The 15,192-nt window shown below is 35.5% G+C and overlaps 1 protein-coding gene across 1 annotated transcript in view; it reads right to left on the bottom strand.

Annotated features, from left to right (window-relative positions):
- Window positions 1-901: 901 nt before the first annotated feature.
- The window catches only part of LOC136037329 (golgin-45-like), an 85,400-nt gene continuing 71,109 nt past the window's right edge, over window positions 902-15,192 (bottom strand). The window contains exon 6 of the mRNA XM_065720000.1: window positions 902-1,168. Within this exon, the coding sequence (XP_065576072.1) occupies window positions 1,025-1,168 (144 nt within the window). The 3' untranslated portion in view covers window positions 902-1,024. The remainder of the gene's footprint in view (window positions 1,169-15,192) is intronic.

Raw genomic sequence — 15,192 nt, forward strand, 5'->3', positions numbered from 1 at the left:
GTAAAAAGAGCGTTTGCATATGACGTCATTATTAGTGCATACGGCTTTGTATATGCACAGACAATGGGAAAGCCAAGAATGTTGTATATTCGCAATTTTTACGTAGTTTAACTCCTGCAGACGAAATGAATGCTTGCCTGAAAAATTCTAATTTATGGGCACACGTAAAAATATTAAAATTAACTACAAATATGCGTGTCCGATTGCAAAACGATGACTCTGGTCAAACATTTTCAGATCAATTGCTGGCAATTGGAAACGGAAAGCTCCCAGTAGTGGGAAAGCCAAAAATGTTGTATATTCGCAATTTTTACGTAGTTTGAAACACATATATAAATCTATCTATATTCACAGGTGGGACACAGGGACACAACTACAATGGCGCGTAACTAATATGGCGCGTAACGACTTACGCGCGCGGGGGGGCTTGGGGGGGCGCGAAGCGCCCCACCAACTAGGTGTTGGGGTGGCGCGAAGCGCCACCCCAACAGCTAGTAATGATATAGAAACAGAAATGGCAATGAAGAAATACCTTTCCCTTTCCTGTTTCTCCTTCTTTCTCCCGTTTCTCTCTTCCTTCACCTTCTTGTTATGTGAGTACGGAAAGGAAAACAGTAGAAGTAAAAAAAAGAGTAAAAAAGTAAAAAGAAACTTTTCCCAAGAGTAAAAAAAAATAAGTGGATCAATTTTTCCTATAGTTCCACGAAGAGAAAAGCTGTTTAAACATGGGTGCCAATTCACAGAAATGTAGTAGATGGTACTTTCCAACATCTAGAGGTTTTTACCCTAAATCTAAAAAATAAGAATACAAAATATTTTTTTCAAAATCTAAATGGCAGGTTACCCCCTCCCCCACCAAATGGGCACACCTGGTTTAAGGACGTTTTCATCATAAATGAAGTTGAATAAAAATTTCAATTTTAATTTACAATCAACACAAACAAATGTTCAAATAATAACTTAATAGTAAGGGTAAATAAAATTACGTCCTTCCCAACCTATCCAAAAAATAATACCACAAACATTAATTTTTTCTTTGTCGGCAATGCTGGCAACACACTAAGGGCTTCATTGAAACATCTTCACTGATACAAATGGACTGACCTGTGAAGACACTGGTGGCTTTATCAAGTCGTTCCAATCGGGAGTGCGACTCTGCGATTAATAGCTGAAAAACATCTTTTTTTATTTTTGTGAAAATAAAACCTATATTAGTCGTCTCCTAGCTGAACAATACATATGAAAAGAAATTACTATGGCACCTGAATATCTATGAAACAAGTAGAATAAAAAATTTATTCTTGCAATGTACTTCTGTCGTAGGGGGAGATAATAGTACGGCGTGAGGAGCAAAAACTCCTCATTCACGATTGAAGTAAATAAAACATTTACTGGAACGGCAAACTAATTTTGAAATAACAGCCTAATGTGGTGTGAACGAGAAACGTGCGTTTATTTTTAATAGAATTTGCAGGTATTTCCTATTAAATTACCCATAAAATATATTTTTTATTATTGCCCCCTCCCCCCAAAAAATTCCTGTGTATGTGTCTGGTGGTGAACCAGAAAAAATTCAATACAGGGTAGAATTAAGGCAACTTGAGCGGTAGGCAAAATATTAAAAAAAAAAAAAAAAAAAAAGAACAAGGTCTGATAGAAGCAACAGCCCCTCCTTAATCCAAAGAAACCTCTCATGTTAAAATGTCAAACTCCAAAAATATGTTGAATTTTCAAAATTTACAAAGATAAGGAGGTATTTTATCTACATAATTGTTTTAGAAGATACTTGATTTGTATGTAAAAGGAAGAGCTAAGAGCTCAAATGGCACGTGTGACGAGGTCGGAAGAGCCAAGAGCCAAGAGATCATAATGCAAGAGATCTAACAAAATTCTAAGAATCAATAAATTAATTTAAAAGGAAAATCAGACGCTTAATGTCGGCCAGGATTTAAAATAAGAGCTTTGAGACACGAGGTCCTACTAAATATCAAAATTCATTAAGATCCGATCACCCACTCGTAATTTAAAAATACCTCATTTTTTCTCATTTTTCCTCTCCCTTCAGCACCCTAGACGGTCGAATCGGGGAAAACGACTTTATCAAGTCAATTTGTGCAGGTCCCTGATATGCCTTCCAATTTTCATCATCCTGGCACGTCCAAAAGCACCAAACTCGCCAAAGCACTAGACCCCCCTTAACTACCCAAAGGACAGCGGATCTAGTCTGGTTAAGTCAATAACGTATCTACGACATTTGCTTATTCTACCCACCAAGTTTCATCCCGATCTCTCCACTCTAAGCGTTTTCTAAGATTTCCCCCTCCAATTCCCCCTACTGTCACTAGATCTGGTCAGGATTTGTATGAGCTCTGAGACATGAGTTCCTTCTAAATATCAAATTTCATTAACATCCGGTCACCTGTTCTTAAGTTAAAAATACCTCAATGTTTTTAATGTTTCCGAATTACCCCCCCCCCCTCAAACCCCCCTCCCCAAAGAGAGCGGATCCGTTCCAAATATGTCAATATCCGTATCTAGAACTTGCGCTTATTCTTCCCATCAAGTCTCGTCCCGATCTCTCCACTTTAAGCTTTTTCGAAGATTTCCAGTTTCCGAGATTTCTGTTTCCCCCTCCAACCTTCTATGTCCAAGGATCCAATTCGAATTGAACATATATCATCTAAGACATAAGCTCTTTCAATATATCAAGTTTCATTAAGATCCGATCACCCATTCGTAAGACAAAGATACCTCAATTTTCACGTTTTCAAAGGTTTTCGATTTCCCCCTCCAACTCCCCCAGTGTCACCAGATCAGGTTGGGATTTAAAATAGGAACTCTGAAGCACAAAATCCTTCTAAATATCAAATTTCATTAAAATCTGATCACCTGGTCGTAAGTTAAAAATACCTCATTTTTTTATTTTTCCGAATTACCTTCCCCCCAAACTCCCCCAAAGTAAGCGGATCCGGTTCGGTTATATCAATCACGTATCTTGGACTTTTGCTTATTCGTCCACCAAGTTTCATCCTGATTTCTCCACTCTAAGCCTTTTCCGAGATTTCTAGTCCCCCCTCCCAACTCCCCCAAATGACACTGGATCCGGTTAGGATTTAAAATAAGAGGTCCGAGTTACAAGATCCTTCGAAATATGAAATTGAATTAAGATCCGATCACCACTTCGTAAGTAAAAATTACCTCAATTTTTCCAGTTTTCAAGAATTAACCCTCACCCCAACTCACCCAAAGTGAGCGAATCCGTTCCGGTTATCTCAATCACGTATCTAGGACTTGTGCTTATTTTTCCTACCAAGGTTCATCCCCGATCCCTCCACTCTAAGCGTTTCCAAGATTTTAGGTTTCCCGCTCCAAATCCCCCCAATGTCACCGGATTCGGTCGGGATTTAAAATAAAAGCTCTGATACACGATATCCTTCTAAATAACAAATTTCACCAAGATCCGATCGCCTGTCCGTAAGTTAACAAGAGATAATAGTTCAAATGGGACTTGTAACGAGGCCAGAAGAGCCAAGAGCTCATATGGTATGAGCTCTAGCAAAATTCTAAGAATCAAAAGATTGATTTAAAAAGAAAATCAGAGGCCTAATGCCAGTCGGGATTTAAAATAAGAGCTCTGAATCACGAGGTCCTTCTAAATACCAAAATCAAACAGTTCGCGGTAATCAAACAGTTCGTGGTAACGAACTGTAGTAAGGAGCAACCCGGCTGAATAGTAACCAAAACTAAAAAAATTGAATTTTGATGTCAATAGCTACATCAAAAGAATCGCATTTTGATGCTGGTTTTAAATATATAAGTTTAATCAATATTAGTCTTACCCATCAAAAGTTACGAGCCTGAGAAAATTTGCCTTATTTAGACAATAGGGAGAAACAACCCCTAAAAGTCATAGAATCTTAACGAAAATCACACCATCAGATTCAGCATATCAGAGAACCCTATTGTAGAAGTTTCAAGCTCCTATCTACAAAAACGTGGAATTTTGTATTTTTTGCCCGAAGGCGGATCACGGATGTGTGTTTATTTTTTATATTTTTTTTCCCAGGGGTGATCGTATCTACCCAGTGGTCCTAGAATCTCGCGAGAGGGCTCATTCTAACAGAAATCTAGGTTCTATTGCCCTTTTTAAGTGACCAAAAAAATTGGAGGGCACCTAGGCCCCCTCCCAAGCTAATTATTTTCCCAAAGTCACCAAATCAAAATTCTGAGATAGCCATTTTATTCAGCGTAGTCAAAAAACCTTATAAATATGTCTTTGGGGACGATTTACACCCCCACAGTCCCCGTGGAAGGGACCGCAAGATACAAACTTTGACAAGTGCTTACATATAGAGATGGTTATTTGGAAGTGTACAGACGTTTTCAGGGGGATTTTTAGGTTGTAGGGGAGGGGGATGTTGATAAGAGGGGGATATGTTGGGGGAACTTTTGTTGGAGGAACTTGTCATGGGAGAAGAAAATTTTCATGAAGGGAGCGCAGGATTTTCTAGCATTATTAAAAAAAAATCAATGAAAAAATAAATATGAAAAAGTTTTTTCAACTGAAAGTAAGGAGAAGCATTAAAACTTAAAACGAACAGAAATTATTACGCATATGATGGGCTCACCTCCTCCTAATACCTCGCTCTTTACGCTAAAGTATTTTTAGTAATCGAAGATCAAGGTAATTTTATGCCTACTTTTAAAGTAAAGGGCAAATATATCATAGAAGAGGCTCCCTTTTACCATTCTCAGGTGAGCGTCACAAATTTTTGCAACTGTACTTCATCAGTGATGGCAATGCTGAATTTAATGCATGTTGCGGAATTTCTCCGGGGCGTTGAAAGGACTATCGTTTCCCAGTTGCAACATCTTTTCCACAATAATAATAGTTTAGTGCGTCTCTTCAAAACAGCAATTGATTTGATGCCTACTGATACGCATAAAATTGTTATTTCCACTGACAAAACGCCTACTGATGAACATGTGCGCAGATACAATGCTCCAACTATCAACGAAGTGGCAATCGTTATAGTCGGTGATCAGTTCTTACGTCGAGACATTATTCTTTATAGGCGAAACAATCAGTTGACAAGAATTGCTGAAACTCATCGATGCTACGATGCCCTACAATATCCTATCATATGTTGGGATGGAGACGACGGCTATCACTTTAATATTAAATTGATAAATCCAGCCATTAACAAAGAAATGGATAAGAAATGCAGCGCAATGGAATATTATGGCTACAGAATAATGATTCGTCATAATGAAGATAACTATATTTTAAAATGCCGTCAATTGTTTCACCAATACTCGTTGATATGTACGTTTTCGTTGTAGATTATAAATATGCAAAATCAAATCTGAGCAACCATTTAACGCTCTTACTACCTTTACCGAAACTGCTACCCTATGTTCTATCAACTGCTGAAGGGGAATCAGCACCCCTCACAAGTCTGAGGATTAAAAAGTTGTTTTGATTAGGCAAAGTTTTATTAGAAACAACTTTTTTCGTTGTAGATTATAAATATACAAAATCTAATCTGAGGTAACATTTAACGCTCTTACTATCTTTACCAAAACTACTACCTAATGTTCTATCAACTGCTGAAGGGAAATCAGCACCCCTCACAAGTCTGAGGATGAAACAGTTGTTTTGACTAGGCAAAGTTCTATTCGAAACAACTTTTTTTCGTTGTATATTATAAATATGCAAAATCTAATCTGAGGTAACATTTAACGCTCTTACTATCTTTACCAAAACTACTACCTAATGTTCTATCAACTGCTGAAGGGGAATCAGTACCCCTCACAAGTCTGAGGATTAAACAGTTGTTTTGACTAGGCAAAGTTTTATTAGAAACAACTTTTTTTCGTTGTAGATTATAAATATACAAAATCTAATCTGAGGTAACATTTAACGCTCTTACTATCTTTACCAAAACTACTACCTAATGTTCTATCAACTGCTGAAGGGAAATCAGCACCCCTCACAATTCTGAGGACGAAACAGTTGTTTTGACTAGGCAAAGTTCTATTCGAAACAACTTTTTTTCGTTGTATATTATAAATATGCAAAATCTAATCTGAGGTAACATTTAACGCTCTTACTATCTTTACCAAAACTAATACCTAATGTTCTATCAATTGCTGAAGGGGAATCAGCACCCCTCACAAGTCTGAGGATTAAACAGTTGTTTTGACTAGGCAAAGTTTTATTAGAAACAACTTTTTTTCGTTGTAGATTATAAATACACAAAATCTAATCTGAGGTAATATTTAACGCTCTTACTACCTTTACCAAAACTGATACCTAATGTTCTATCAACTTCTGAAGGAGAATCAGCACCCCTCACAAGCCTGAGGATTAAACAGTTGTTTTTACTAGGCAAATTTCTACTAGAAACAATTTTTTCGTTGTAGATTATAAATATTTATTTCTTCATTTTCTTTATTACCCTCAAAAAATGAGGAGTAGGCAACAATATAATATAAAAAAAAGATAAACGATAACGCTTAACAATAAAAAAATATCAAATATACAAATATATGCAAAATCTAATCTAAGGTAACATTTAACACTCTTACTACCTTTACCGAAACTAATTCCTAATGTTCTATCATCCTCTGATGGGAATCAGCACCCTTAACAAGCCTGAGGATTAAAAAGTTGTTTTGACTAGGCAAAGTTCTATTAGAATTTTTTTTTCGTTGTAGATCATAAATATTGAAAATCTAATCTGAGATAACATTTAACGCTCTTACTACCTTTACCGAAATACTACCTAATGCTCTATCAACTGCTGAAGAGGAATCAGCACCTCTCACAAGTCTGAGGAGTTAACAGTTGTTTTGACTAGGCAAAGTTCTATTAGAAACAATTTTTTTTTCGTTGTAGATTATAAATATGCAAAATCTAACCTGAGGTAACATTTAACTCTCTCACTACCTTTACCAAAACTTCTACCTGATGTTCTATCAACTGATGAAGGGGAATCAGCAAACCTCACAAGTCTGAGTTCTAAACAGTTCTTTTGACTAGGCAAAGTTCTATTAGAAACAATATTTTTTTTTAATTCAACGGTCAGCTTAAGTAGCCTTTGGCGTAAACTTCTTTTCATTCGGTGTCAATGTGATTTTCACAAATACCAAGGACACAAATTCTGTTCATACCAAAAAACAGTAATTTTTCTTAAATTTTCAAACTTATAAAGCGTTTAGAGCTGTAAAACATTTTCCTCGGTGTTGCCACGTTGAACCGGTAAACAAAAACTAAAAGTAATTATTCAAATTAGATAATGCTTCAATGCAGAAGGAGAATCGACACCCCTCATCGGGTTACAGCGATATAGTCTGGGTTGCAGCGGTTGTTAGCAACCTAGTAAGAGACGATCATGTCCCATAGTAAAAACCAAATAGTCAATAACTCCTAAAACTGGAGCCAGGCCAAAAAAAGAAATAAACTATTAGAACCATCTTGTCCAATGGCCCTATATAGGAAACTAACTGTCCATTGGCTTGAATAACAAGAAGAAATATTGGTTTAAAAATCAAGAAAAGTGGCTGAAACCACGATGTTTTGCATATACAGCATCTTTTTCCTTTCCTTTTTTTTTCCTCAGATAGCAGGGCACTGGAACATCGTAAAGAGCTGTTTAATGGATCATTATAAAGGAAATTAACACATCTAGTGCCTTTTGTAATTAGGTATTAACAAGTAACATGGTGTCTTCTGAGCGAGTACATAAAGGATGGGTACAGTTCATTATAAATGGGGCCTATGCTAATTTCATCGGATATAGCTGAAATCCGGGATGCAGCGGTAGCTATTAAAATAAAGAACGAACGCTTGCTCATAGTAACTGAAATACCAATTAATAATAGCAGCTTAGCTTTAGTGGCAGTACTATCATCGGTAAACTATTCTAGAATATGGTGCAATGTTTGACTTGCTTAGCTGCTTTATTCTTTGAAATTCGTCTCTTAATATTCAAACTAAGAAAAATAGTAAAAACTAAAATAATATAATGAGGAATGAAATCTAGTCCAGAGTAACTATTATATTAAAATAAATAATCATATGCATGATTATGTAGTAGTAACACAATTACCTTTTGCATGATAATATAACACATGTATGTTTGAAAATTGATTACATAAAGGTATCAGTATAGTTTATCATAAATGGTTTTGGTCAAGTTATATTAAAAGACGACCATTAGAAGAACTAACCAATGCATATATTGGACTCAGTTAGGTGCCTGATTCTTAGAGGCTCGTCTTTACTATTCCAAAGAAGAAAAAGTCGTAGGCTTTTTTCTGTTTGTGATCAGGTTTCTTTATAAGCGATCCGGGTTGCAGCGGTAGCTAGCAACCTAGTAAGAGACGATCACGTCCAATACTAACAAAAATAATAACCCATAACTTCTAAAAATAGAGTCAGATCAAAACAAGAATTATACTATTAGAACCGCCTTGTCCGAAACCCCTATACAGGAAAATTAACGTCCCTTGGCTTTAATAACAAGGAAAATATATAGGCTTGAAAATCAAGAAAAGTGGATGAAACCACGATATTCTCCACATACAAAATCTTTTCTTTCTTTCTTTCTTTCTTTTTTCTCTTCCTCAGAGAGGCGGGGCACTGGAACATCGTAGAGCGCTGTTTAATAGTTCATTTTAACAGAAACTGATGGGTTGAAAACCTCTTGTAATTAAAAATTTTTATTTAACAATAATCGACTTTTTGAATACAATCAATTTTTCCAAAAAAAATACATTTTTCTATATCACTGCAGTAGCTTTTGTTATTATAAAATCAAGAATTTGTCACTCTATATAATAAGTTCCAGCGGATATAGCTGAAAAGTAGTAAGGAAAAAATCAAAGTGTCAAAGTGAAGAATCATTACAGCGTTCATATTTTCCGGGTTGCAGTGGTAACTAGCAGCCTAGTAAAAGACAATCATGTCCCTTAATAAAAACTAAATGACCATTAACTCCTAAAATAAGATTCAGATCAAAACAAGAAGTACATTAATAGAACCGTCTTGTCTGAAACCCCTATGTAGCAAACTTACCGTCTCTTGGCTTGAACAACAAGGGAAATATATTGACTTGAAAATGAAAAAAAGTGACTGCAACCACGATATTCTGTGCATAAGGCATCTTTTCTGTCTTTTTCTCCTCAGATAGCATGGCACTGGAACATGGTAGAGAGCTGTTTAATAGGTCGTTTTAAAGGAAATTGATCTGGTTAAAAACCTTTTGTAATTAAAAAACAATTTTTAAAATATAATCAATAAAAAAATTAAATTTTTTATATATTTAAAGTCAATACATTGAAAATTCCCTCCAACACCCGGGTGACTAACAGGTATGCTTACTATTATACCATCAAGGACTTATGAAACATAAGTTACATATAAGACATGATAGTAAATTCGTTAACACACTAAAAAAATATACAAGGAATCGATCTGGTTAATAATAAATGGGGTTATGTAAGTTTCATCAGCATCATGGCTGAAACCTAGTAAAGAAAAAATCAAGGCACATAATGGGTTTAGTTTGATGCCTCATTCTCTGAAATTCGTCTCTTACTATTCCAAATAAGAAAAGGCCATAGGCTTTTCCCTTTTTTATGCTAAAGAACGAGTTAAAAGCAATATTAATTAAAGTACTTAAGTAAATAATTATATACATGATGATATAACAATCTGGGTTGCAACGGTAGATAGCAACCTGGTAAGAGATGATCACACCCCTTAATAAAAACTACATTAGTCCATAACTCCTAAAATAAGAGTCAGATCACAACAAGAAGTACGTTATTAGAACCGCCTTGTCCAAAATCCCTATACAGTACATTTACCGTCTCTTGGCTTGAACAAAAAGGAATATATATTATATTAAAGAACAAACTATAACCAATAGTATTTGAACTGCAAAGACATCAGCTTCATGGGTATCATAGCTGTAGAGATGGCTGAAACCTAGTAAAGCATAAACTATGGCACATATTGAACTTAGTTAGCTGTCAGATTCCCTGAAGTTCGTCTCTTACTGTTCCAAATAAGAAAAAGCCATAGGCTTTTCCCTGTTTGTAATTTTTACATTAGAGTTCAATCAAATTTAAAGTTAAGTTTAAAACGTCAATTAAATTTTTTTATTAATTAGTATTTTCAAAGACCACACTGCCTTTCCATGACGATAAATAACAGTTTAACTATTAATTATAAGTTAAAAGTTTCTGGCTCACTAACATATCAATAATCACATATTATGTGTGTCATAAATAGGCTGCTTTTAGGCACTATAGTAGGGTAGATTCAAAGCCATGTCCATCATGGTTGCAGTTATAGTAAAGAACGATAACTGAATTTCATAGTAACTGAAATGTTTATCATGAACATCGGCTTTAGATGTTAGTGAGTCGAAATCTAACCAAAGAGCACTAGGATTTAGGCCCAGCAAGGTTTGATGAGGTTTCAATTCCATCCATCTTCGGGGTAAACGCCCAAAGCACTTTCACTGCGCTAAGCTGCTTCATTGCTTCATATGCTTCAATGATGTAAACCATTTTGCATCATATCAAAATGCTTATGATGTATGATATGGGAAAGTTTTGCTAAATCCACAATTGTCTGGGGGCAAAGTTTTGGATGAGGGGCTTCTTGGTCTTTTCGAAATAGCTGTGTTAAATCAATCAAACTTCAATGTTTCGTGGTTAAACCGGTAGCTGCATCATTGCTGCAGCTGTAGCTGCAACCTATTAAAACACGAACTATAGGCCATAGTAACCAACATTTGAAAAACACACTTCGAAAAAAACTGCAAAATGAATTATATTAAAAGACGGCCATTCAAAGGACAAACCATTACAAAATTGGGTTTAGTTAGCTACCTGATTCTTTGAGGTTCGTCTACTATCCAGGTTGCAGCGGTAGCTCGCAACCTAGTCAGAGACGATTACGTCCAATACTAAAAATACAGTAGCCCATTACTCCTGAAAACATTTTCAGATCAAAACAAGAAGTACAGTATTAAAACCGCCTTTTTCAAAACCCTTGTATAGGAAACTTGCCCATTCCTTGGTTTGAATAACGAGGAAAATCTATTGACTTGAAAAACAAGATAAGTTTCTTGAACTGCGACATTCTGCACAAACGGTATGTTTCTTCCCGTCTGTTCTACTCAAATAGCGGGGCACAGGAGCATCACAGAGAGATTTTTAATGGATCATTTTAAAGGAAATTAATGTATTTAAAAACCTTTGTAAAAAAATAATTCTTGAAATATAATAAATTTTTACAAAAAACTATTTCCATGTACAACATGATGAATGATGTCATGATCACAGATTGTAATCATATATGGCTCAAAAGTAAATATAATATTATGATGTTAGCTATAGTAACACCAATCTATTTTTACATAATTGCTTAGTATTGTTCATAATAATAGCATAAAAAAAGAGATATGACAGAATAAACACCAGTAAGCTTATAGTTTTCAATGCAACCAGTTATATAATGCCTGTAGGAAGACCCAAAAAACAAAAGTTTTCAATTGTTACAAATGATGATCTTGTGGAACCACTTGAACTATCAAACGTGATAAGACCAATAATGATGAGAATAATGAATGATAATCTACAACCCGGAAAATCAAATGAGACAACATTATCCCTTGCCACAGGCAGGATTGAACCCGCGAACCTCTGATCAAGAAGCACACTTTATTCCACCGTACTGTGACAAGGTATTTAATAATATGATTTTTCCACATAACTATAAATATATATTGGATAAAGGAAAAAAAGAATTGTAATGGCAATGGAACTGCTTATTACATTTAGAAGGACAAAGCATTTTATGTATTGGACTTAGTTAGCTGCCTGATTCTTTGAGGTTCATCTCTTACTATTCCAAAGAAGAAAAAGCCGTATACTTTTTCTTGTTTTCTTGTAAAAGCTCCAACCGATGAAATAGCTATAAATAACGACATTATAGTTTATAAGGACGTTAGCCAAGGACCTGATACTGCATTAACCTAAGTTATAAAAACAAAGGTTTGGCGTTATGTTTTTCATAATAACAAAAGACAGGCCATGGCAAAAGTTAAAGGTCCTACAACAAAAACATAATATTACATAGGCGCTAATACTAATTTAAGGTCATTTAAAATTATTTTTAAAGAACTAATAAGTTCACTATAAATTATAATCCGGGTTGCAGCGGTAGCTAGGAACCTAGTAAGAGATCACACCCCATAGTCTGGGTAAGAAATACAATAGCCCATAATCCCACGCTAAGAAATACAATAACCCATAACTCCTAAAAATAACGTCGGATGGAAAACACATGTTTCACCTTTTAAGAAAGGTGAAAACATGTCAAACGTATTTGTTTTCAGTAAAGTGCAAATTGTGTTCTGGTCTTGAGAAGGGATAGGGGTTATCAGACCTACTCACGTTAATTTTTGTTCGTTTTAAGTTTGACTCGGCTATCTATTGTAATTTCTCTTCGTTTTGAGTTTCATTTATTTATTGATAGTGATTTGTGGTAGTTTTACGCTTGGAATATTATTTGACTTTAGTTTTGCTCATGCTTGGCTTAATGGAGCTCTTTACTTTTCTTTGAAAACTTGTCTTGTGGAAAATTTTTTAATTTAATTTCTGTTCGTTTTTTATTGACATAGTCTCTATCTTTTGAGTTTTCTTCATTAAGAATCCATAGTGGTTGCTATTTGTATGTTGGAGAAACTTTTCCAACAATTTTAAATGTTGACACAAACAGTATTATTTAATTTAATTTTATAGCTTCTAAAGTTGACCTGAGAAATAAAACTTAATATCATTCTAAAAAGATTATATCTATGCTCTATGACAACCTGGATACACTTACACTCTTTTGATTTACTTAAATTTTAAGATCAGAAGTAGTAATTGTAGTATCCCCAAAAGTTTCAACTTAATATGCCCAGTCATTTTCTATATACTACTGAGGTGTCTTATTTGCAACCATTTAACAAAATACCTATTTAGTTTTAAAGCATAATGGGCCAATTGCATCATTATGGGGGGTTGACATGCCTAACATCTCTAAAGAAATAGTTGCTGGATCGTTCTACTATGCTGAATAAAATGGCTATCTCAAAATTTTGTCTAGGGGCGTTTGGGAAATAAACGGGCTTAAGAGCAGGACTGCTTGCCAGACACTCGCGCTGTAATTGGAGTGCAAGGGGGAGGACTTCCTTTTTCATATATCTAATTCAAACATTTAAAACATAAAAACAAAGTGAAAACACTTAAATATATTTTTTTTCTGTAAAGTGCAAATTATTTTCTCGTTCTGAGAAGGCACGTGGGTTGTCAGCCCTACTCATGTTAATTTTTGCTCGTTTTCAGTTTGACTCGGTTGTTAGCAGTATGATTTAAATAAAAAAAAAAAAAACGTTTAAAATGTTTTAACTTTAATAAATTAAAATTTTTTAAGACTTTAAGGAATATATATCAGTAGATGTATTCTAGACTGAAAATCCAGAGCAATTTTTTTCAGTAAAGTGCAAATCATGTTTTGGTCTTAAGAAGGAATGGGGGTTGTCAAGGACATAATCTCCAGAACTTTCAACTACACTGAACAAAATGGCTATCTAAAAATTTTGATTAGATGCGTTTTTTGAATTGATGGGCGTGAAGGGGACCAGTTGCCCTCCTATCACTTTTGACTAATAAAAACGGCACTAACCATTTCAATTTCTAATCGAATGAGCCTTTTTCGAAGTTTCTACGACGACAAATGACCATTTCAAAATTTATATCAGATGCACTACGGGAAAATACAAGGTTTTAAGCGATACAGGTTATCCACCCTCATATAACTCTAAATCTTAAAAAGGGCACTAGAACTTCTGATTACCAATCCAACAAGCCCTTCCGAAGTTAATATGATCATCCTTTCTATATATACCTTACGTACCCTCAGGGCAGTACTTACTTCGCCCTGAGAGCTGTGGGGAGTATTATCCCCAAAGACATAATTTCTAGTCCTCTCAATTACGTTGAAAAAGATGGTTGTCTCAAAATTTTATTTGGATATTTTTGGGAAAATGGTGGGCATGGAGGGGGTTAGTTACCCTCCAATCACTTTCTACTAATAAAAACAACGGTGATACTTTCAATTTCCAGTCGATTAAGCTGGTTTCGAAGTTTCTACGACAACAAATGACCATCTCAATTCTATAAGATGCATTTTGGGAAAATACGAGGTGTGTTGAGGGTTTCCACCCCCGATCTCTCTGAGTCTTAAAAAGGACACTAGAAATTCTGATTACGAGTCAAATGAGCCCCCTCCAAAGTTTATACGATCACCCCTTCTATACATACCTTAGATGCCCCCAGGGCATAACTTATAACTCTTGCCACGAGGGCTGTAGGGGGGAGGGGGGCCATCCTCAAAGACATAACTTCCAGACCTTTCGATTACGCTAAAAAAAATGACGTAAAAAAAATCTCAAAATTTTTAATTGGATGTGTTTGGGGAAATAGTGGGCATGGGAGGGGGGTTACTTGTCTTTAATAACTTTCGACTATAAAAAAGGACACTGGCCCTTTCAATTTCCGATCGAATGAGCTGATCTCGAAGTTTCTAAGACAAAAACACTTCATCTTAAAATTAAAATAAGATGCATTTCGGGAAAAAACGAAGTGTGAAGGGGGGAATCAGCCCTCCGATCTCTCTGAATCTTAAATTCCGATTGCCGTCAAATGCCCCCCCCCCAAGGTTATAGGATCACCCTTCCAATTTATACCTTATATGCCCCCAGGGCATAACTTACAACCCTTGCCCTGAGGACTGTGGTGGGTTGTCATTCTCAAAGACAAAATTTCCAGACCTTTCAATTGCGTTGAACCAAATGGCTATCTCAAAACATTTTTTGTTTGTGTTTCGGCAAATGGTGGGCATATAGGGGGGTTAGTTGCCCTCCAATCACTTTCGACTATTAAAAAGGGCACTGGTTATTTCAATTTCCAATTAAGTTTCTTCGACAAATAATGGACATCTCAAAATGTCTATCAGATGCATTTTGGGTAAATGCGAAGTGGGGGGTGGTATCCGCCCCCCAATCACTTTGAATCATGAAATGGGCACTAGAACTTTTGATTACCAATCCAAGGATCTCCCTC

Source organism: Artemia franciscana, chromosome 16, assembly GCF_032884065.1.
Source record: "Artemia franciscana chromosome 16, ASM3288406v1, whole genome shotgun sequence".
In the NCBI taxonomy this organism is placed as follows: domain Eukaryota; kingdom Metazoa; phylum Arthropoda; class Branchiopoda; order Anostraca; family Artemiidae; genus Artemia; species Artemia franciscana.